This window comes from Mesoplodon mirus, assembly GCF_964341445.2.
Source record: "Mesoplodon mirus genome assembly, chromosome: 11".
Taxonomy (NCBI): domain Eukaryota; kingdom Metazoa; phylum Chordata; class Mammalia; order Artiodactyla; family Ziphiidae; genus Mesoplodon; species Mesoplodon mirus.
In genome coordinates, this window is record NC_138987.1 from 49,435,472 (window position 1) to 49,461,419 (window position 25,948).

General features: G+C 34.2%; 1 protein-coding gene across 7 annotated transcripts in view; it reads left to right on the forward strand.

The window, feature by feature from the left end:
* Positions 1–25,948, forward strand: part of PPHLN1 (periphilin 1) — a 144,555-nt gene that overhangs the window by 75,400 nt on the left and 43,207 nt on the right. For all 7 annotated transcript variants that reach the window (XM_082636901.1, XM_082636905.1, XM_082636902.1 and 4 more), the window contains 2 exons: positions 5,666–5,785; positions 20,042–20,182. In XM_082636901.1, coding sequence (XP_082493027.1) covers positions 5,666–5,785; positions 20,042–20,182 — 261 coding nt within the window. The remainder of the gene's footprint in view (positions 1–5,665; positions 5,786–20,041; positions 20,183–25,948) is intronic.

Consider the following 25,948-nt stretch of genomic DNA (forward strand, 5'->3'; position numbering starts at 1 on the left):
CAGTGTGTGGGCAACAGCTCTAGAGTCTTTGAGACCCTGACTCTGCCCACCAGTGAGCCAGCACTAGCTCTGGGGCCCCCGAGGGTTCTGCAACCAGCCACCTTGTGACCAGGCCTCACTAAACAGTAGCCAGCAGCATCTGCACAAGGCAGGGCCTGGCAACCAACTGGACTAGGGGGCAGCCAACTGGACTAGGGGCCAACCAAGCCTACCAGACTACCCACGTAGTTAGCCCACCATAACAGAAGGAACCACACAGGCCTTTTAGGGGGAACGCCTAGAGCATATAGCTTAGGTGATGAGGGGCGGGGGGAGTGTACTGCTAGGACACAATGGACGTCTTCTACAGAAGGCTGCTTCTTCAAGGTGGAGAAACATAACCTACCTACCACATACATAAAAATACAAAGAGTAACTTAGACAAAATGTGGCAGCAGAGGAATATGTTCTAGAAAGGAACAAGCTATAACCTCAGAAGAAGAATTAAGTGAAGATAGGCAGTCTACCTGTAAAAGAGTTCAGAGTAATGATCATAAAGATGATCAAAGAACTTGGGAGGAGAATGGATGCACAGAGTGAGAAGTTAGAAGTTTTTAACAAAGAGTTAGGAAATGTAAAGAACAACCAGAGGTGAAGAATACGATAACTGAAATTAAAAATATGCTAGAATGAGTCAGTAGTAGACTAAATGATACAGAAGAACGGATCAGTGAGCTGGAAGAGAGAGTAGTGGAAATCACTGCCACTGAATAGAAAAAAGAAAAAAGAATGAAAAGAAATTAGGACAGTTTAAGAGACCTCTGGGACAACATGAAGCACACTAATATTCACATTATAGGGGTCTCAGAAGGAGAAGAGAAAGAGAAAAGGGAAGAGAACGTATTTGAAGACATAATAGCTGAAAACTTCCTTAATCTGGAAAAGGAAACAGTTACCCAAGTCCAGGAAGCGCAGAGAGCCCCATTCAGGATTAACCCAAAGAGGAACATGCTGAGACATAGTAATCAAAATGACACAAATTAAAGATAAAGTGAGTATTAAAAGCAGCAAGGGGAATGCAACCAATAACATACAAGGGAACTCCCATAAAACTATCAGCTGATTTTTCAGCAGAAACTCTGCAGGCCAGAGGGTAGTGGCACGGTGTATTTAAAATGATGAAAGGGAAAAACCTGTGACCAAGAATACTTTACCCAGCAAGGCTCTCAGTCAGGTTTGATTTGAAATCAAAAGGTTTACAGACAAGCAAAAGCTAAAAGAATTCAGCACCACCAAACCAGCTTTACAACAAATGGCAAAGGAACTTCTCCAGGTGAAAGAGAAAAGGCCACAACAAGAATACGAGAAAATTATGAAATGAAAAAGCTTACCGGTAAAGGCAAACGTACTGTAAAGGTAGGAAGTCGTCTACACACAAAGCTAGTAAGGAGGTTAAAAGACAAAAGTAGTAAAATCATCTGTATCCACAATAAGCAGTGAAGGGATACACAGAACAATTAGATGTAAAATAAGATAAAGACAGTAATCGTGAGGGGAGGAGGGTACAAATGCAGGGTTTTTAAAATGCATTTGAAATTAAGAGATTAGCAACTTAATATACTGTTATACAGAAACCTCATGGTAACCACAAACCAAAAATCTATAATCTATATACACACAAAAAATAAAAAGGAATCCAAACATAATACTAAGATTAGTCATCAAATCACAAGAGATGAGAAAAAAAGAAGAGGGGGGGAAAGACCTACCAAAACAATTAACAAAATGGCAATAAGAACATACATATTGATAATTACCTTAAGTGTAAACAGACTAAATGCTCCAACCAAAGACATAGAGTGGCTTCATGGATACGATAACAAGACTCATATATATGGTGTCTACAAAAGACTCACTTCAGGTCTAGAGATACAGACTGAAAAGGAGGGCATGGAGAAAGATATTCCATACAAATGGAAATCAAAAGAAAGTTATATAAGTATAGCAGTACTTATATCAGACAAAGTAGACTTTAAATAAAGACTGTCACAAGAGACAAAGAAGGACACTACATAATGATCAAAGGGTCAATCCAAGAAGAAGATGTAACAGTTGTAAATATATATGCACCCAACATTGGAGCACCTCAATGTATAAGGCAAATATTAACAGACATAAAAGGAGAAATCGACAGTAACACAATAATAGGAGGGAAGTTTAACACCTCACTTATTACATCAGTGCACAGATCATCTAGACAGAAAATCAATAAGGAGACATAGGCCTTAAATAACACATTAGACTAAATGGACTTAAATAATTTATAGAGAGCATTCTATCCGGAAAGCAGCAGAATGCATATTCTTTTCAAGTGCACGTGGAACTTTCTCCAGGATAGATGACTTGCTAGGCCACAATTTAAGAAAATTGAAATTGTATCAAACATCTTTTCTGACCACAGGGCTATGAGAGTAGAAATCAACTACAAGGGAAAAACCTGCAAAAAACACAAACACATTGGAGGCAAAACAATATGCTGCTAAACAACCAATGGATCACTAAAGAAATCAAAGGAAATAAAAACAGTATTTCAAGGAGATATCTGCATTTTGTGTGTGTGTGGGGGGGGGATTGAACCTGGCCCATGGCAGTGAAAGCCTGGAATCCTAACCACTAGGCCACCAGGGAACTCCCCTGCATTTCTGTGTTCATTGCAGCATTAGTCACTATAGCCAAGATGTGGAAACAACCTAACCTGCCCTCAATGAATGGATAAAGAAAATATTGTATACATACACGATGGAATATTATTCGACCATGAAAAAGGTGAACGTCTTACCATTTGTGACAACATGGATGGACCTTGAGGGTATTATGCTAAGTGAAATAAGCCAGACAGAGAAAGACAAGTATTCTATGATCCTGCTGACATGTGGAATCTAAAAAAGTCAAATTCACAGAAAGAAGGGTTGTTACCAGAGTCTGGGGGACGGGAGAAAAGGGGAGATGTTGGTCAAAGATTATAAACTTGAAGCTATAATATGAATAAGTTCTGGATATCTAATATATAGCATAGTTATTATAGTTAATAATACTCTCCTGTATAATTGAAATTGCTATGAGATCTTTGATGTTCTCACCACAAAAAAGAAATGGTAATTATGTGACATGATGCAGGTGTTAGCTAATGCTAAGGTTGTGATTATTTTGCAATTTTAAAAAAGTGAGTATATATCTCCATTTTATGGAAAAGGCTTAGATGTTAAGTAATTTTCTCAAGGACATAGCCAGTCTTCACTGCATCATTCTTCTCAGTCCTTCCTTCTCAGCATCCGAAAAGGTGCATGGTTCTAATCCTCAAAACTTAAAACTTTAAAACTTTGGGGTGTTGCTGGGGTTCTCTTCACCAACCTCACACTCTTTCTCCTTCCATAACTGTTGTTACTTCTGCTCTCGTCTTTCTTCACTTCTTTTTGTTTTCTGTCTTTGGTATGTTTGGCTTTTCTGTAAGAAAAGATATCACCTGGTGGTCTGTGCTGGTGTTCAGTGGGCAGCTGCTGCTGCCTCAAATGGAAAAAAGAAAAGGTGTCTTTGTGACAACTTGTGTCTTTGGAGCTTTCCCAGAAGTCTGAAATGCTAGAATGCTGGATTTTGAATAGGAAAGATTGATTGGATTTTTTGGTTCTTTCTTATCATATCAAGGGCGCTTTACCCATCTGAAACCCATCTGAAACACTGGCTTGGTTTTGTTTTCTGTTTTTTTTTCTGTTTTTTTTCCCCAGCTAGAAATGAATGAAGAGTAAATAATACTTACCCATCTAAGTCACTATGAATACTTAAACTATGATGTTTGAAATATTTATTTCCCTTGAACTATAATGTGGTGTGAATATGTTATAGCATAGGACTTTGTGGTACGTGATAAAAATATTTTTTAACCATAAAATCCAACCCTAATGGATTTTAGATATTTTCATCTGACAGTTTATTTTAGATGTTTGCATTTTTGTCTTAGAATGGAATTAGAATTTCAGAATTTTAGATCTATAATCATTTTGTATATTGGGAAAGTATAGCTTCCTGTGTCCTCTTCCCAGGGTTACATGCTAGCTTTATTACCTAGATTTCCTGATATGGTGGAGGACTTTTTCTTTTAAACATTATGGTTACTGTCATGTAGGAATAGTTTTTCAGAGTTTATTTTCTGCTGTTAGAAGTCAGTTTCAAATGAGAGTTTTTTAAGTGTACAGAGTTAATGATGGTTGAATAGAAGGATTCAGTTATAAAAGATTTTGCTTCCTTCTTAACTAGAGATAATTTACAATGTTTTGTTTTGTTTTTGCTCTATAACTTTCTCTTCAAAACAGGTACCAAAGAAAAGTGAGGTGTACATTTAAAAAAATATATTTGTGTGTGTTTCTTATTTTTTAAAAAACTTTTTAACCTTATTACTAAGTAATGGTAAAGGTATTGCTCATATCTTTTTAACCTTATGTATGGGTAGGGCTTTGGAGTAAGATATTGAGGCTTACTCAGTGGCCATGGAAACACTCCATGTAGATACACTGTGATTATCTTCCAGTAAATATTATGGATGGCAAACCAGTTTTTTGGTAAATTGAATTGAAGGTGATCAAGGGCCTTACTCATCTAGAAGACCTAGTTTTAAGTTCCAGCTCAGCATTTATTGGTAACTGTGTGCAAATCACTAACCTTTTGACATTCAGTTTTTTGGTTTATAAGTTGGGGGTGATAAAGTCTAGCCACCTTCATGGAATTCCATTTAATTAAAATAACTTTTTTTGGTTTGCATGTATAAGCGCTTTATAAATGATAGTGTACCATAACATGGGGATTTTTACTGACACTGTCATCCAGAGGAGGTATATTTAGAATCAATGATGTGACTTTATAGAAGTAAGAGATGGAGACAAAATTAAAGTACCAAGCGTTATGCTAGATGCTTTCAGGTCTGTTACTTCCCTTGATTCTCACAACTACTTTAAGAGTGAATATAATATTATTAATCCCTGTTTTGTAAATGAGAAAATGAAAGCTCACAGTGTCATAAGCTATGTATATAAAATCATCTACCCTCACTAGTGATGAAACTGCTATTCAAACCCAGCTTTGTCTGTTAACTCCAAATACTATACTTTGTTTAGTATTGTATGTGGTTGGAGAAGGGAAGTAGTGGTAGTATCAAAAAATGAAATTTAAGTGTATACATTTTGTGTAAAGAGTAGGATTTATATAAACTATTACAAAGTATAAAATAGCATATCTGGACTTTTCTGTTTCATTAGTTAGGAATTTACCTTGATGAAATTTTGGCATTAGTTATTTCATTGAGTATAATTAAAGATACAAAGTTGAAATCAGTATAATGTCTTGTATATTCTAAGTACTATTTAGTATATCAGTTGTCAGTGTCTTTTGTTTCGTTCCTTAGATGAATTTCTAAAGCTTTATATAAATGAAAGTAGGAGTCAGATCTAGTCTATATGTCCCCCCAAAATTGCAATTCTGTGTTGAATATTTTTGAAAAAGCGAAGAATGTACTTGTTCTCTTTATAAATTTGAAGGCTTATATGATTTCATGTGTAAGTGGGGTATACTTCTTGATGTATTTGAAATTTAAAAGCCCTTGAGAACTGTAACAGAACCATTCTTTTGTTTTTATTAGGTGTTAGACAAACCCAGTCGGCTAACGGAAAAGGAACTTGCTGAGGCTGCAAGCAAGTGGGCCGCTGAAAAGCTAGAGAAGGCAGATGAAAGTAACTTACCTGAAATTTCTGAGTATGAGGTAAGGCAAAATTTCTTCTTTATGTTTCACATCTGAGAGTTTTGCCTGGATTTTAAATTATTGATGAAAATTTTAGTTTGTTCTAGTGTTTTAAAGTATATTTGGGGAAAATGTCCTCATGGATTATTAAATTTTACCACACACAATAATAGAATGAATATGAATGACTCTGAATTCAGTAATTATACTATGTCTGAATGTCTCTAGTAGTTTAGAAGTGTAAGAATAGTATAAATATGGAGTATAAGGAAAATGCAATATTTATATCCTTCTTTTGTGAGCTTTTAAAAGTATTTCTAGAAATCATGCTAAGCCACTAGCCATAAATCAGTGAATTCAGAACAAAAATCTAATTAAACCTTGGATCTTGGGCTATATTTATATTGCATGTTATACTCTATGCAAATTATCTCATAAATATTCCAAGAAATGCAATTATGCATTGTTTGGTCTACCTGTACTTTTTGATGAGTCTTGAGTACCGAAAAATGAGAACATTTTTGGGTCCACAGAATACTCTTTATAGAATGCTTTCATTAAAATATTTGAAAATGAACTGAAAAATTTCTCTATAACCTGTAATAGAGGGAAATACAGATATTTTGTGGGCCAAGTTAAGCCTCTAGATTCAGAATTTGTTACTAGAGGAATTATTTTGACCTGGCAGAGAATATAAAAATCTCTGTACGATGACAAATTATGTATATTCAGAGGAGATTTCTCACTTCACAGTATATTTTTGGATGCCTTTTAAGGAAGGTCCTTTGATAAAACAGATCAAACATTAGAATTCAATGTACAAATTATATACCTACATACATCTTAATACACTATGAAAAGATCCTTTCCAAAATAACTAATGTACACTGCTCATAGAAAGTACAAACCAGTACAAACTCTATCCGTACTCAGAAATAGAGCCTTTCTTTTTTAAAATGCTGATCTGTCATTTAGCTATCAGTTGTTCTTAAATAGGTCAAGGTTTCCTTGCTACTGTAGCTATAATAATAGATATTTATGCATATTTTCAAGTAAAGATATAAATATATCAAGCTGTCCTTCTTTGGTACCTTTCTAGCACTATTTAAAAGCATGAACAATACAGTAATACATTTAATAGGGTCATTTTGCCTATTTTTCTTAATAATTTAGAATAATGATTTTTATATCAATAATAGAAATATGTGCTTTAAAATTGCTAATTTGGACAGCTGATAATTTTTCTCAGAGTACTTAAACCAAAAACTTCCAAAAATACTTAATTTTTTGTTTCCTAAATACTATATCTTCAATTAGCAAAGCTTTATTAAGATATATTCATTCTTCCCCCCTCATCACTTTTGATATCTCTTAATTAAAAAAAAATCTCACTATCCACCTTTTCCAGATTTTAAATATTCTATTTATAGTCTTTTTTCATTGCTTGACTGGATTTTGACTCTGAATAGTCAGTGACATTGGGTCTAGAAAGACTTTTTTTCAGGCTCCTTGTTTTTTCTCTAAAATATGCCGAGAATTTGCTAGGTTTTGAATTAATGAGAAGTCAGTAATCCTAAAAATCTATATGTGGGTCATAGGTCAGACATGATTTTTTGTTGGACCAAAGGCAAGGTGAGAACAGGGTTGAGGTTACTTTAGTATGTTTGTTAGTTGGTGTACATCATTAGTGTTGAACAGCATTATCAATCTCGTAGCATCTAAATGTTCTTCAAGTTACATTGATACTTTTCCATACTGGAGATAAAGCAGTTGAGAAATTCTTAACGATACTCTGTCTTTTGGGCACAGATAGTCACATTTGTTCTTGGATAGTTTTTAAATAGTTGCTCATTTCAGTGATCTATGTTTTATGAGAAATAAGCTTTTTGAGAATTTTGACCTTGGTTCTATAAACTCCTTTCTGATTTGAAAGAATAAGGTGGAAGGAAAAAAGGACTTTGATGCTATGGAAGAGTTTGGCATAGTGCTGTGTGTGTGTGTGTGTGTGTGTGTGTGTGTGTGTGTGTTTAAATCTAATTGTGACAATCTTTATATTAGCTGTTGAATAGAGAGGAGATTAAATATTTAAGTTTCCAGTTTATCTTCTCTTGCTGTCATCAATATAGTTTTAAGCAATTTGGTTGGGAGACCATGTAGTTTATAGAGAGTCCAGTGGAATTGAAGGTAAATTCAGTGATATGTTTAAATATTCAGGAATATTATAGTTCATTCTTCTGTAACAGTTTGCATACATTTACCTTTTGGACTCTAATAGAGAATTTCCCAAAGTATTTGATAGAATGATAATTCTGAAGGGTCTTAGTGGTCTGAGGAAGAAAAAAAAGATTCTGTTAGCCCCCTTACATTTGGGAAATGCTAGATTTAAAAGAGGTAGGTTGATTTTGGCACTTTAGCACTTTTCAGAGATTTTAATGTGTTAATATGCTCATCAGTGGTCTGTGACAGGAGGATGAATAATAAAGTTTGCATAATTTATCAAATTTTTGGCTTGAATTTTTTTTCACAGTGCAAATTTTAGGATTAGTGTTTTAAGGCATGTATTTTCAGAAAATAATACTTTACTAGCTTTCTCATAGTTTATTTAAATTCACTAAATATTCATTCTGCGTCTGTTTGTGTCAAACAGTGCATTAGAGACACCATCCTAGCTTTCAAAGAGCTTGCAGTCAAGTTTGGTAGAGATATAATTTACTATCTGTAAATATATGGCCATAAGAGTTTTGCTTTTGGCTATCAAAATGAAAAGCAAATTATTGAGAGATTATTAGAATGTCACAGTAGAGCAGGTTGTTGCTTCAACTGCAGAAGAAAATTTTTAAATGTTTCTTATTTAAATGTGAAAATGTGAATTATGTTGTTTCCATGTATCAGGTGTTATTTTCTGCTTACCTTGTCCTTAGTGAAGTATGCCCAACTTCCATGGCCCTCTTTCAAATTCAGATCCATTCAGTGAAATCAATAGTGCTCGAGATAATAAGACTCAATATCTTTCTTGATTCCACTTTTCTTCCTTTCCTGTTGGAAAGTTTTTTGCCAGTATTTCACTGATGACCTTATATTGCCTTTATTAAAAATTTCTTTTACTTGTCTAGTTATTTAGATAGATAGATAGATAGATAGATAGATAGATAGAATGTATCTCATGTCTTGTTTTCCCTCCAGCACCTTGGATAATATATATATAATGAACTAAACTAAATTTAATTACTAATAAGCTGTTTTTTTCCAGTTTTACTGAAATGTAATTGACATACAGCACTGTATAAGTTTAAGGTGTACAGCATAATGAATTGACCTACATATATTGTGAAATGATTATCAAAGTAAGTTTAGTTAATATCCATTGTCTCATATAAACACCACAAAAAAGAAAAATATTTTTTTCCTTGTGATGAGAACTCTTAGGATTTACTCTCTTGTCAACTTTCAAATACACCATACAGCATTGTTAACTATAAACATCATGTTGTACATTACGTCCTCAGTACTTATTTATCTTATAAGTGGAAGTTTGTACCTTTTGACCACCTTCATCCAATTCCCACCCCACTACTCCCCAGCCCCCACCTCTGGTAACCATGGATATGATCTCTTTTTCTATGAGTTTTTAAAACAGTTCCATATATAAGTGACATCATACAGTTTTTGTCTCTCTCTATCTGGCTTATATCACTTACCATGATGCCCTCAAGGTCCATCCACGTTGTTGCAAATGGCAGAATTTCTTTCTCTTTTATGGCTGAATAATATTTTATTGTGCATGTAACTTCTTTGTGTATCAGTTGATTGATACTTAGGTTGCTTCTGTATCTTGGCTATTGTAAATTATGCAGCTATTAACATTGGGGTGCATGTATGTTTTCGAGTTAGTGTTTTCATTTTCTTCAAATATATACCCAGATGTGGAATTGCTGGATCATATGGTGGTCCTCTTTTTAATATTTTGAGGAATCTCATACTGTTTTCTGTAGCAGCTGTACCAATTTACAATCCCACCAACAGTGCACAAAGTTTCCCTTTTCTCCACATTCCCCCAGCATTTGTTACATCTTGTCCTTTTGAGGCTGGTCATTCTAAGAGGTGTGAGGTGATATCCCATTGTGGTGTTGATTTGCATTTCCCTAATGATTAGTGATGTTGAGCACCTTTTCATGTACCTGTAGGCCATTCATATATCTTCTATGGAAAAATTTATATTCAGGTCCTTTGCCCATTTTTTAATCGTATTATTTGGTTTTGTGTGAGGTTTTTTTGTTTTGTTTTTTGCTATTGAGTTGTATGAGTTCTTTATTTTGGATATTAACTCTTTATCCACATATATGATTTGCAAATATTTTTTCCCATTCTGTAGTTTGTCTTTCATTTTGTTAAACATTTCTTTTGCTGTGTAGAAGGTTCATAGTTTGATATAGTATCACTTGTTTATTTTTTATTTTGTTGGTTGTGTTTTAGATGTCATATCTAAAAAATCATTGCCAAGACCCATATCAAGGAACTCTCTTTCCTGTTTTCTTGTAGGAGTTTTATGGTTTCCAGTCTTACATTTAAGTCTTTAGTGCATTTTGAGTTAATTTTTGTGAATAGTGTATGATAGGGCTCTAGTTTCCTTCTTTGACATGTGAATAACCTGATTTCTTCAGCACCACTTATTGAAGAAACTTTCTTTTCTCCATTGAGTATTCTGGCCTCCTCTGTGAAATATTAGTTGGCTATATATGCATGGGTTTATTTCAGGGCTTTCAGTTCTGTTCCATTTGGCCTATGTGTCTCTTTATGCTGGTATCATACTGTTTTGATTACTGTAGCTAATGAGCTCTTTTATTGTCAATTCAAGTTATTTTTCTCTTCGTTACTTGCCTTTTATTTTCCCAAAACTCATCTACTCTGATGTGTTTATTATGCTCATCAATTTATATTTTTGTATGTAGGTCTAGAATTATGATGAAGCTTGAAGTTCCTATTTTGAGTGTGTTTTAAAACTTTAATAACTTTTTGTTTTGTTTGTTTTGCATTGACCTAACTAAAATGGAATCTAGTGGCAGAATTATTTTGACCGTGGGGTAGTCAGAACACAGTATAAATGATCTTTCTTGACATCATCTGAAACTAACTGTTGTCTATCTAGTGTTGGAAACCTTATACTGATATTGTGATTTATTTCTTAAATTATTTTTTATTGTAGTATAATACATATAACATAAAACTTCCATCTTAACCTTTTTTTTTTTTACATTCGACATCACTTTTATTGCACAGTGGATAGATAATAAAACAATCATTTTTTAAAAGGATACTTATACCAAACAACCATGGGGATTAGGGGGACATACATTCCCAAATGTAAAGAGGAAAAAGGAGACAGTTAACATGACTTTTTCCAGAAGCCAGAATGAGCCCCAGAGTTTTGCCACAGTAAGACTAGTGGTACATAGTTTGATATGGTCACATTTAGCCAGTTTATTGGTATAGTGTCAGCAGTTGGGAAAAAAAGAACTATGCAATAGAGACCTTAATGCTCAAAGAACCATTAGATGGCAGTAGGGACACAGGCATCTTTTTTTTTTTTTTTTAAACAGCAGGTTCTTATTAGTTATCCATTTTATACATATTGGTGTCTACATTTCAATCCCAATCTCCCAATTCATCCCACCATCACAACCCCCACCCCCGCCGCTTTCCCCCTTGATGTCCATATGTTTGTTTTCTACATCTGTGTCTCAGTTTCTGCCCTGCAAACCAGTTCATCTGTACCATTTTTCGAGGTTCCATATATGCATTAATATACAATATTTGTTTTTCTCTTTCTGACTTACTTCACTCTGTATGACAGTCTCTAGATTCATCCACGTCTCTACAAATGACCCAATTTCGTTCCTTTCTATGGCTGAGTAATATTCCATTTCATATATGTACCACATCTTCTTTATCCATTCATCTGTCGATGGGCATTTAGGTTGCTTCCATGACCTGGCTATTGTAAACAGTGCTGCAATGAACACTGGGGGTACATGTGTCTTTTTGAATTATGTTTTTTTCTGGGTATATGCCCAGTAGTGGGATTGCTGGGTCATATGGTAATTCTATTTTTAGTTTTTTAAGGAACCGCCATACTCTTCTCCATAGTAGCTGTATCAATTTACATTCCCACCAACAGTGCAAGAGGGTTCCCTTTTCTCCACACGGTCTCCAGCATTTGTTGTTTGTAGATTTTCTGATGATGCCCATTCTAACTGGTGTGAGGTGATACCTCATTGTAGTTTTGATTTGCCTTTCTCTAATAATTAGTGATGTTGAGCAGCTTTTCATGTACTTCTTGGCCATCTGTATGTCTTCTTTGGAGAAATGTCTATTTAGGTCTTCTGCCCATTATTGGATTGGCTTGTTTGTTTTTTTAATATTGAGCTGCATGAGCTGTTTATATATTTTGGAGATTAATCCTATGTCCGTTGATTCGTTTGCAAATACTTTCTCCCATTCTGAGGGTTGTCTTCTCATCTTGTTTATGGTTTCCTTTGCTGTGCAAAAGCTTTGAAGTTTCATTAGGTCCCATTTGTTTATTTTTGTTTTTATTTCCATTACTCTAGGAGGTGGATCAAAAAAGATCTTGCTCTGATTTATGTCAAACAGTGTTATTCCTGTGTTTTCCTCTAAGAGTTTTATAGTGTCCAGTCTTACATTTAGGTCTCTAATCCATTTTGAGTTTATTTTTGTGTATGGTGCTAGGGAGTGTTCTAATTTCATTCTTTTACATGTAGCTGTCCAGCTTTCCCAGCACCACTTACTGAAGAGACTGTCTTTTCTCCATTGTATATCCTTGCCTCCTTTGTCATAGATGAGTTGACCATAGGTGCGTGGGTTTATCTCTGGGCTTTCTATCCTGTTCCATTGATCTATATTTCTGTTTTTGTGCCAGTACCATACTGTCTTGATTACTGTAGCTTTGTAGTATAGTCTGAAGTCATACAAATTTTAAGATTTTTTTGTTCTAATTCTGTCAAATATGCCATTGGTAATTTGATAGGGATTGCATTGAATCTGTAGATTGGGTAGTATAGTCATTTTCACAATATTGATTCTTCCAATCCAAGAACATGGTATATCTCTCCATCTGTTGGTATCATCTTTAAGTTCCTTCATCAGTGTCTTATAGTTTTCTGCATACAGGTCTTTTGTCTCCCTAGGTAGGTTTATTCCTAGGTATTTTAATCTTTTTGTTGCAATGGTAAATGGGAGTGTTTCCTTAATTTCTCTTTCAGATTTTTCATCATTAGTGTATAGGAATGCAAGAGATTTCTCTGCAATAATTTTGTATCCTGCAACTTTACCAAATTCATTGATTAGCTCTAGTAGTTTTCTGGTGGCATCTTTAGGATTCTCTATGTATAGTATCATGTCATCTGCAAACAGTGACAGTTTCACTTCTTCTTTTCCAATTTTGTTTCTTTTTCTTCTCTGATTGCTGTGGCTAGGACTTCCAAAACTATGTGAATAATAGTGGTGAGAGCGGACATCCTTGTCTTGTTCCTGATCTTAGAGGAAATGCTTTCAGTTTTTCACCATTGAGAATGATGTTTGCTGTGGATTTGTCATATGTGGCCTTTACTATGTTGAGGTAGGTTCCCTTTGTGCCCATTTTCTGGAGAGTTTTTATCATAAATGGGTGTTGAATTTTGTCAAAAGCTTTTTCTGTATCTATTGAGATGATCATATGGTTTTTCTCCTTCAGTTTGTTAATATGGTGTATCACATTGATTGCTTTGCCTATATTGAAGAATCCTTGCATCCCTGGGATAAATCCCACTTGATCATGGTGTGTGATCCTTTTAATGTGTTGTTGGATTCTGTTTGCTAGTATTTCGTTGAGGATTTTTGCATCTATATTCATCAGTGATATTGGTCTGTAATTTTCTTTTTTTGTGGTATCTTTGTCTGGTTTTGGCATCAGGGTGATTGTGGCCTCATAGAATGAGTTTGGGAGTGTTCCTTCCTCTGCAAGTTTTTGGAAGAGTTTGAGAAGGATGGGTGTTAGCTCTTCTCTAAACGTTTGATGGAATTCACCTGTGAAGCCATCTGGTCCTGGACTTTCGTTTGTTGGAAGATTTTTAATCGCAGTTTCAATTTCATTACTTGTGATTTGTCTGTTCACATTTTCTATTTCTTCCTGGTTCAGTCTTGGAAGGTTATACCTTTCTAAAAGTTGGTCCATTTCTTCCAGGTTATCCATTTTATTGGCATAGGGTTGCTTGTAGTAGTCTCTTATGATGCTTTGTATTTCTGCGGTGTCTGTTGTAACTTCTCCTTTTTCATTTCTAATTTTATTGATTTGAGTCCTCTCCCCCTTCTTCTTGATGAGTCTGGCTAATGGTTTATCACTTTTGTTTATCTTCTCAAAGAACCAGCTTTTAGTTTTATTGATCTTTGCTATTGTTTTCTTGGTTTCTATTTCATTTATTTCTGCTCTGATCTTTATGATTTCTTTCCTTCTGGGTTTTGTTTGTTCTTCTTTCTCTAGTTCCTTTAGGTGTAAGTTTAGATTGTTTATTTGAGATTTCTTGTTTCTTGAGGTAGGCTTGTATTGCTATAAACTTCCTTCTTAGAACAGCTTTTGCTGCATCCTGTAGGTTTTGGATTGTCATGTTTTCATTGTCATTTGTCTCTAGGTATTTTTGATTTCCTCTTTGATTTCCTCAGTGATCTCTTGGTTATTTAGTGACGTATTGTTTAGCCTCCTTGTGTTTGTATTTTTTACGTTTTTTTCCCTGTAATTGATTTCTAACCTCATAGCGTTGTGGTCAGAAAAGATGCTTGATATGATTTCAGTTTTCTTAAATTTACTGAGGCTTGATTTGTGACCCAAGATGTGATCTATCATGGAGAATGTTCTATGCGCACCTGAGAAGAAAGTGTAATCTGCTGTTTTTGGATGGAATGTCCTATAAATATCAATTAAATCTATCTAGTCTATTGTGTCATTTAAGGCTCATCTTAACCATTTTAAGTGTATAGTTCAGTGGTATTAAATACATTCACATTATTATGCACATCACCACCCTCCATCCCCTTAACTCTTTTCACCTGTAAAACTGAAACTCTACACCAATTAAACAACTCTCCAAAGCAATTTTGTTGTTTATCAGTTTATCACTATCAGTTTATTCTCCCCCTCCCTCAGTCCCTGGCAACCACTATTATGCTTTCTGTCATTATGATTTTGACTACTTTAAGTACTTAAGTGGAATCATATAGTATTTTTTTTTTGTGACTGGCTTATTTCATTATGCATAATGTCTTCTAGGTTCATCCATGTAGTAGCATATTATAGAATTTCCTTTTTCTTTTGAAAGGCTGAGTAATATTCCATTGTGTATGTGTGTACTATATTTTGTGTGTGTGTGTGTGTCTGTGTGTTTTAAATGCTTTATATTATTTAGAATTCCTGAGTGGATTTTTAAATAGGTTTAAAAGATACTTTAGTGATATTTTGAGAAATTGATTGGGGTTTTCGGATGGGCTAGGAGTACATTGTTTTTTTAAAAAATTTTTTACCGTAAGTCCTTGTTTGTTATCTATTTTAAGTATAGCAGTGTGTGTGTGTACTGCATTTTGTTTTTTGTTCATTGGTATGTTGTGTTTTCATTTTCATTCATCTCTAAGTATTTCTTACTTTCCCTTGTGATTTCTTCTTTGTTTATTTAAAAGTGCATTAATTTCCAGAATTTTGTGAATTTTCCAGATTTTTCTTTTTAAATCTATTGAGACTTAAAATGTGCCCCAATACAGGGAAATGTTCTATGTACACTTGAGAGGAATGTGTACTCTGTTGAAGTTTGGTGGATTGTTCTGTATATGTCTGTTAGATCTAGTTAGTGTACTGTGTTGCTTAAGCCCACTATTCCCTTACTTATCTTACTTATTTCCTTACTTATTATTGTGAAACTGTTTATTTCTCTCTTCAATTTTGTCAGTTTTTGTTTCATATATTTTTATAGTTTGTCATTAGGTGTGTAAATGTTTGTAATTGTTATATCTTCTTGCTTTATTGAAACTTTTATTAATACATAATGTCCTTGTCTCTTGTAACCTTTTTTATTTAAAGTTTATCTGTCTGATATTATTATAGCCACTCTTGCTCTCTTTTGTTTACTATGTGCATGGAATATCTTTTTTCCATCCTTTTTCTTTCCACCTGTTTGTGTCTTTGGGTCTCAAGTGCATCTCTTGTAGATAACATATTGTTGGATCATATGTTTTTATTCATTCTGCCAGTTTCTGTCTTTGGACTGGAGAATTTAAACCATTTACACTTGAAAGTAATTACTGAGGAGGGACTTACTCCTGTCATTGTGCTATTTATTTTCTATATGCCCTGTAGCTTTTTTGTTCCTCATTTCCTGCATTCAGGTCTTCTTTTGTTTTTAGTTGACTTTTTGTAGTGAAATGTTTAAATTTCTATCTTGTTTCCTTTTGTGTATATTTTATAGCTGTTTTCTTTGTGGGTACAATGGAGATGACATTTAACATCCTAAAATTGTAACACTAATTTAAATTTATACCAGCTTACCTGCAATAACATACAAAGCCTGTACACCTTTACAGCTCTGTCTCTACCTCCTCATTTGTTGATATTCCCCAATTACATCGTTATACATTGTGTGCCGCCCCAAACCATAAACTAATAATTATTTTAAATGCATTAGCATATTAAATTATCTAGAAAATAAGACTTGGAGTTATAAACCAACATTGCAGTGATACTAGTTTTTACACTAATAATTTTTTTCTTTAAATGTCATAGTCTCCTAAATCATGTTGCAAGTAAAAAGTGTAGTTTCCACCTATTTACAGTAATACTAGCTGTTTTAACTATGCATTTAACTTTATTGAGCTCTTTATTCCTCCATACAGCTTCAAGTTACCATCTAGTGTCCTTTCATTTCACCTTGCAGGGCTCCCTTAAGCATTTCTTACATGACAGATCTAGTATCATGAACTTCCTCAGCTTTTGTTTAACTGGGAATGTCTTAATTTCTCCCTCACTTATGAAGGACAGTTTTGGTGGATATAGCAGTCTTTGTTGGCAGTTTTTTCTTTTAACACTTTGAACATATCGTCCACTGTCTTCTGGCCTCCAAAGTTTCTGATGAGAAATCTGCTTAATCTTAGTTGAAGACCCCTTGTATTAATGATGATGATTTCTCGCTGCTTTCAAGATTCTCCCTTTGTCTTTATCTTTAAAGTTTGATTATAATGTGTCTTTTGAGCTTCTTTGAGTTCATCTGGGGTTTTTTTGAACTTCTTGGATGTTTATATTCATGTTTTTCATCAGATTTGGGAGTTTTCAGCCATTATTCATTCAAGTATCTTCTCTGCCCCTTTCTCTCTCTCCTCCTTCTGAGATTCCCAGAAGGAGGTATATATTAAGTGTATATTGGTCCACTTAATGGTGCTCCACAGATCCCTTAGGTTCTGTTCACTTTTGTTCAATCTTTTTTCTTTCTGTCCTTCAGATAATAATTTCCTATTTCCTTGTCCTATTTTTCAAGTTCACTGATTCTTTCTTCTGCCTTTGAATCCCTCTAGTGAACTTTTTATTGTAATTATTGGTCTTATTAGCTATGAAATTTCTTTTTGGTTTCCTTTTAGGTTTTTTATTTCTTTATTGATATTTCCATTTTGTTCACACATTGCTTTCTTGGCTTTCTCCACATCTTTATTTAGTTCTTTGTGCATCCTAGAGACGATTATTTTAAAGTTTTTTCATCCAGTAGATCTGCCATTAGGTCTTTTTCAGGAGCAGTTTCTGTTGATTCATTTTTTTTCTTTGAATGAGCAATACTTTGCCGTTTCTTTGTATGATTTGTGATTTTTTTGTTGAACACTGGGCATTTGAATCTAATAATGTGGTAACTCTGTAAGTCAGATTCCCCCTGTTCCCCCGGGCTTGTTGGGTTTGTTGTTGTTGTTGTTATTGTTATTGTTTTTTATTGTGGGCTGTTTCTGTACTGAGGATCAGTCTGAGGTGTAAACAAAGTCTTCCGTGTTCTTTCTGAGCCTTTCCCTTGTTGCGCCCATTTACTTTCTAACTTCCCCCATGTATACAGTTTTTTTTTTTTTTTAACATTCTTATCTTTAATGTCTGGCTCCCAAAAGAGGAAGATGTGAAAAATGAAGGGGGGAGGGCTCTGGTCCTTTATATCCCCTGGAAGTCACTTCAGTCAGAATAAGAGGGGCTTGCAATAATTGGGGGAGGTATAATAATAATAATGGCTGTTCGCCTGTTTGTCTGCCCCTCTGATCAGAAAAAGCAATCAGTGATCGGAGCACAGTTCCCTGATATTTGAAGGGTAGGGTACTTTTTTCCCCAGTCTGACTCCCATGAGCAATGTGTAAGCTGCTCTAGGAACATGTACACAGCTTCCTGCCAAGTGGGTATGGGTGGGAGATGGGCAGCTGCTACTGTGCTAAGAGCTGAATTTAACCTCAGTTTTACCACCCATGTCTTCCTCTGAAGGGGTAAGACTTCAACAGATCCAGAGTTCCACAATAGTTAAATCAGACATTATGCCAGTGTAATTTTTTGTGTAGGTTGGGAGACAGATTGCTAGTGCTTCCTACTCTGCTGTCTTCCCAGAATCCTCTCCCCTTAAATGATTCATATACTTTCAATTTAAATCCCTTAAGGTATATAACTCAGACTTGTAAAAACCAGGTTTTTTAAAAGAGTAGATTATGCATGCACATGTCAGAAATTCAAAAGGCATTGGAATAGGTACAGTGTCTTCTAAGTTATCCGTATTGAGACAGCCTCTTTTATCATTTTTTCCCCCATAGGTAATATCCTTCCAGAGATAGTGTGTTCATATATATGCATAAAGATATATACACCCATGCTTCCCTCTTCCCTTTTGTTTTTGATACAACTGGCAGTATATTTATGGGGAATGACCTTCAGGACTTGCCAGGAGAAAAATTAGGATACATTATGCAATATATTTAGACTGTTCTTATTCTTTTAAATGATTTCTTAGTATTCCATGGTTCTAGATAGTGCATAATTTATTTGATGGACATTTAGGTTGTTTTCAATCATTTGCCATTAATGGCAGCCATATCTTAGTATTTGTTGCTCATGTGTGTATCTGTAGATTAAGTTCCTACAGGTGAAGGTGCTTGGTGAAAGGGATATGTGGTACATTTTGATAAATATTGCCAAATTACTCTCTAAAGAAGTCATGGCAGTGTACAACACATTAGATGTTGGAATGCCACTGCTCTTACTGGTGAAAAATACCACTAATTAATATATATCTTGTGACTTCTGTAAACCTACTGCTGTTTGCTGCTACTTCAATCACAAAAACCATAAGTTTTTTGATAAACTTGTGATAAGTACAGTTTTCTTACTTCCTCCTTCACCTCCCACCCAACTAAAATATACAGCAGTAAAATATATTAGCTCAAACTTTACTCTTCCCAAGTTACTGCTTACTGCCGGCTCCATGAAGGCAAGAACTTCTGTCTGTTCTGTTCATTGATATATCTAGTGTCACTTGAGCAGTGCTTGGCATTTATCATAGAATAAATTTTTGAGTAAACTAATGCATTGTAGTTAAATAATAGCTTTCCCTCATTTATTTAGTTTTCCTCTTTTCATCAAAAGTATTTTTAGAAAGTAAAATAATCGGCCTTGGGCTTTTTATGGGATCATTTACTCATTAATGAACTATTGCAGTATTGTTGAAGTAATAATTATTGCTGTTTGGAGTTGTTTTCTTTTCAGTTATTTCAGTAAATTCTTAGGTTACAGGAGGCAGGGTATTTTTAACTTCTGAAAGTAGAGTCCTTTTCTGTGTTCCTGTGTAATATATTTGCTTATGTGTGTTCACACTTCTCACTTCCAGTTGGACTTTTTTCTTCTGTGTTTCTTAAATAGATTGCTTAAGGAATAGTTACAGAAAATAGTTACACAAAACCTTCTAGCTCTGTCTTAATATAGTATGAAATATAATTTTGGAATGGAATAAACCTAGAGGCTTTGTCTTACCTAAGATTTAAAAAGTAGCCATCATTTCCTCTTTAATCCTCCTCACATATGTTCATTATGCATAGCAAGATTGAAAGTGTTTCTTTTCTTAAGACAGGTTAAATTAAGCACTTTCTCTTGAGATAATCTGCCAATTGGTGCTTATATTCAGTCATCTAAAATGCTGTATGTCCTTTAAGAAAGTAATAAAAGATTTCTAATTCTTTTTAAAGGCGGGATCCACAGCACCATTGTTCATTGACCAGCCAGAAGAACCTGAGAAAAATGCAACAGATGGCATAGAATTATTCGAAGACAGTCAGCTAACCAGTCGCTCTAAAGCAATAGCCTCAAAAACCAAAGAGATTGAACAGGTAAGAATCCAGTCTGCTTAAAGTACAAAATCTTTTGTTCCTGTCATTTTGTACACAGTAGTTACACTAAATATTTATTGAATAAATATATTTCATTTTGTCTTTTTCCATTTGTGACCCTGAAATTACAATGTAAAAAATTCTAAAAAGTGTTTGATTTGATTTCACAGTACTTTTGATCAGTTTGGTCCTCCACCCCTGCTCACTTTTTTTCTTCTTTTTTTTTTAATAAAAAGCAAGCTTCTATTTTAGAGAATATTAATATTCTAGTTAGTGTGGAGCAATTAAAGAACTATTAAACCTAGAGATGGGTTGAAAAATATTAAATATACCAATATGATAGCAAATGTTAGTTTTGAATACTGGGATTACAGATGTTTCTTGATGGTTTTCATTATACTTTTAAGTATTTTTCAAATATTAAAAGATAAAGGATAGGTATTTAAATCTAATTTTAATGATGTCATTTTGAAAAGTCAGGATCTTGTTTTTAATAGATTGAATAGATTGCTTAAGGAATAGTTATAGGACAAAACCTTCTATCTGTATCTTAATACAGTGTGAAATGTAATTTTGGAATAGAATAAGCCTAGAGGCTTTGTCTTACCTAAGATTTAGAAAGTAACCATAATTTCCTCTTTAATCCTCCTCGCATATGCTCATTATGCATAGAAAAGTTGAAAGTGTTTCAATATGGAAATATTACCTGCTTTATAAGGTATTATCACTTTATGAGAACTAAATGAAGTAAATGAAATGTGAAAGGGCTTTATAAAATGTGACATGTTGTACAGCTGTTTGTTTTTGATGTTGTTACTCTCTAGTGCCTTGAGTAAATGTCATTATATTGTTATATAATCTTCTAAAAACTATTGGAAATTAAGAACAAAATTAAACCTTTTCTCAAGGTGCTGTCCATTTCCACATCAATTAAAATCTATTTCTCTTGGTTAAGTAGAAGATCTTATTTAAATCCTAGATATGATTGTGCAGCTTATATAGGAAAACGGTGACTGAGAAAATCCGGTTTAATTTGGTGATGTGAAAGGCAGATTGGTGCCTTTCAAGATATCAATTAAATGGGAATAAATAAATGGTTTGCTCACTAGGTGTGTCTTCCAGTACGAATATGAATATCATTGCCCTATATAAAATTACTGTCTTTTTACTCTGACTTATTTTTCTTTGTAGCTTTTTTTTTTCCCCTACCATTTGACATATGTTTGCTTGTCTCCCTTCCATATGGAAGCTTCATGAGAGCAAGGACTTTGTTTTGTTTACTGCTTTATCTTCGTTACCCAGAATAGTGATTGACATGTAGTGGGCTCACAAGAAATATGTGTTGTGTGGATAGTCACTGAGTCACTTGAAATCAGAGTGTGTCTTAACCTGACCACTTAACAGAGTGCCTAGGCCCAGCACTTAGTAAAGTGCTTGACAAGTGATTGTTAAGTGAATGAATTATTTAATGTTATTTTTCTTTTTCACCTAAATTGCAGCTCTTTAAAGGAGAGGTTTTCTTAAGAATATAACTGGTAGAAAAACTTGACTGACTCCCCTATTGGGAGGGAGGGTTTTGGGTTGTTATTTATTAATATTTGTACTGTCTCCTCTTGTTATTAGTCATAGTTGATCTATTTGATCTTAAAAAGGTGGGTTACCAGTCAGAGGTAGAGCCTAGCTTAGCACACACATAAAATTATTTAGTATGAAACCAGTGTTTGTATACTTTACAGACACCCATATATGTTTGACCTGTAAGTATGACTGTATCTCTGTTTTCATCTGCCCATTGTTCAAACACATGAAAAATCTGATACTAAAGTATACTGAACAAGGACAGATGAACTAAAGAAAGAAAAATAACTCTAAAAGGTCATTACTGTGTTCTGATGTACTAGAGAAGTAAAACCATTATAAAATAGAGAACCTAATGATGTTAAATATTGGAATGTAACTACTGTGCTCTTGCTAGGGTACTTTGGTTTTCATATATTGACAAGAAAATCAAACCAAAACTCCTCAAAATGTCACAAAGCTAGTAAATAATGACATACAATTATTTTATAAATCATGTCTTAATGTTACAGTGATTTTTGAAAATGAAAAAATTAGGTTTAAGGGGATTTCTCTCCAACATTTGCACATTTTATTTTTAGAGATTAAATACCAGATGGATAGGAATATTATAAAGGTTTGAGAAAGCTAGATGGTAGTTATTATACAGCTGTCTAGTAATTTATATTTTTCCATATGCTTGAAATATTGCATGATTTAAAAAATGAACAGTAGCCCCCCCAAAAAGGGCCTGCATAGATGAGGCCAACAAATCAAACTTAGAATAATGTAGGAATGTAAATATTGGTGTTATAGCCAAGTTGCTTTTTCTCCCTGCTATGTCAAGTGCAATATGTTCAGATATCTTATAAATTTCCACATGTAATTTTTTGAGGGTTTATATAAATTAGGTCCTTCAGCCCTTGAATCCAAAGAAAGTCATTAACTTGAGGCAGTATTACAATATGTAATAAACTAAATCTTCAGGCCAAAATTTGATTTAATTCAGAGGGCCTACAAATGTGACTTATTCGATGTTTAAGGGCACACATATGGATATAGGTTGTATCAGAATCACTGCAATAAGTGCAGATTCATGTTCTTTGCCATATTATTGCCTTCTCATTCCTGGGCATATAAGAATTCCGTAGGGTAGAGATACATGTGCCTTTTGAAAAAGCTGCCAGCTTATAGTCGTATATGGTGGAGAACCACTGGTCTAAAATCCTTGAGCCAGAACACATCAGATTGCATCTCTGAATATTATGTTGTTAGAGATCATTTGAATCATCTCACTTTTATGTAAATATCTTTTAGTGGATACGATTCATTCTCTTGCTATGGCACATTTATCCTCCTTATGCTTTGGATCCTGTGGTGTATCTTTTCCCCCTATTTCCCCAGATTATCCCCTCTTACCCAATGTGGGCCACCTTTTACATTCAAATACTGGAATATTTTCCTAGGCTTTCTGGCTTCTGAGCTTAGAGAGGCAAACTTCAGAATTTCTTCTGTCATTATGGTAATTCCTAGAGAGACTTAATCCACAAAAATATAGGTGATGAATTGGGAGATTAGGATTGACATATATACACTAATATGTATAAAATGGATAACTAATAAGAACCTACTGTATAAAAAATAAATAAAATTCTAAAATTCAAAAAAAATATATAGGTGATTCATATTCTGGTTCAGGTATTTGGCATTAACCCCTTGATCGTGATATATATCCCTCAAGTCCTCACATACCTACTACTACTGAACTATTTGATTTGAAAGTGCATCGTACTCCTTGATATTTTACCAGTGAGGAATCTTGGCTTTTAACAAATTGTTACTTTGAATGAACGACGCAAATTGAAATTCTCCATTATTACATACCCTTCTTCCCTCTATTGTACCTTGAGGGATAAAGCAATATTTACTTTAACTCTTTGGAATTCTCTTATTTAAGATTTGCAAAATCCCTCATACTTTGATAAAATTGTGCTTAAACATAGCCTGTCAGCGAGATCCTCTGTTTTCTTAGGGTCCTGGCATCTAATGATATTTAAGTCTTCTTGTAATTTCCCCACTGGCAAGATCTGGCTTTGATTGTTCTATCTTCCTCTTTCTTCAGATGGAATCAGGTAATATGAGTAGATCTGGGGTACACACACACACATATGTATATGTATACATACACAGACAAAAAATATGCATATGCATGGTTGGCCTAGCAGATCATATGACTAAGAGTGTCAGGGTGGCTAAAATCCTTCTAAAGACACAAGAAGTTGTAGAGAAGCAGGTGCCTAGTGAAGCAACTGTGAGGATAGTTGGTGTGTAACTGAAGTTTATTAGGATCTTTTGCTCTGCCGACTAGTCTTAAAAAAAAGAACCTTTCATCTCTTCACTCTCAAGGCACCGTGCTTATATTGTAATTCTCTGCTTTTGTTGTACATCTGTGGGGCTTTTAAAAAGTAGAGCTTGTTGGATATCTGCCACAAATATTCCGGTAAGTTAGTTATCAGAGCTTCTCAAACTTTAATGTGGGTGTAAATCACTGGGGTATCTTGTTAAAATACAGATTTTGATTCAGTAGATCTGGGATAGGGCTTGAGATTGGAATGTCTGACATTCTCCCAGGTGACGCTGATTTTACTAGTCTATGTACCATATTTGGAGTAACAAGGAGTTGGAAGGAGGTGACTGTTTTTTCTTAGGTTCTTCTATACTTTCTAATGTGCTGAAAGGTTGAAAACTATGACCACCTTTTATGTAAATTAAGAGACTTTTGTACTGTTTTTTAGTTGTGGTATAATTAACATGCAATAAAATGCATAGATCTTAAATATTCAGTTGGATAAGTTGTAACAGTTGTAGCACTTTGTAAATATCACCCAAAACAAATATTTATGAAAGTCTTTTCTATTATGTTAAAATACCCTCCAGCCCATCCATTGAAAGCTGTATTTTAAGTGATAAAATACACAAGGATAAAATTCAAAAGGCACAAGAGATTATGCAGAGAAAACAAGTTTCGTTCTCACCTATAATTCTTAGCTGCCCAGTTTCTTTCCCCAGCGTGTAGATATACTGTATATATGGTGTATGTGTATATATGTGTATATATACATATATGTGTGTATACACAGAGTTTATATACAGTATTTATGTATGTGTGTATACATACCTACATACATATACACACACACACATCTGGAGCATGTTTGATTCAGATGAGTGGAGATAAAAGTTGGTGTGTGTGTCTCCATGCTTTTTCTTTAAGTACAGTACCATACTCTGTACCCTGTTCAATGTCTTAGTGACCATTCTGTATCAGTATATATAACTAGTCCCCTATTAATAGACATTTATAATCCCTTGGGAACCGTGTTTCAAAATATAGGTCCTCTGATTTCTCCACATTAAAAAAATGTATATATATGTATTGTTAAAATAAACAAAACATTACATTTAAAATACACAGTTTGGGGCTGTGGAGTTGCTTTAATACTGTGGGTGTCAAATGCCTGTGTTTATGTTTTGTGAAGTGCTGTGCAGGTTTTAATAACTGCATAGGAGATCACCAGAGTGCCTGTTTACCTCTCATGGTTCTAATGGCATGCCAAGTTTGAGCATAACTGTAATATGTGAGTTTGTAGAGAATCTGAATTTCTTGCTTGTACCAATCTTTATCAGCCTTTCTTAAAAATTATGTTAGTAGATGCAATTAATAAAATCTAAGCCAGTCTAATTGCGGGGATGTACCTGATAATATTCTTTAAATGCATTACTCATGATGCTCCTCAAATCGCAGAAAGTCATCATTTGTAAGGGGGAACGTCCATCTCTTCTTTCTTCTTATTTGGTGAGTAATTCAAAAAAGAACAAGTACCACGAAGGCAAATTCATTTTTAAGACCTCTTTGGTTATTTTAGGACACTATCCTAATAACATAAAGCTGTTTTATGAAAAAGCTGATATTTCTACCTGCAAGTTAAGTCTCTCTATTAACAGAATGGTTGATTCCTATGTTTATCTGATAATTTATAATTAAAATATAGACAGGAATCATTTTAGATCCAGAGAGGGTGCCAATCTAATGTTCTAAAACAGAGAGACTACTCAGAGACTCTTGATAGGGGGGATTGTGTATTTTTCTTCTTTCCTTCTTTTAACTTCCAAAGACTTAAACTGAATATACATTTGTTTTGGTAAAGA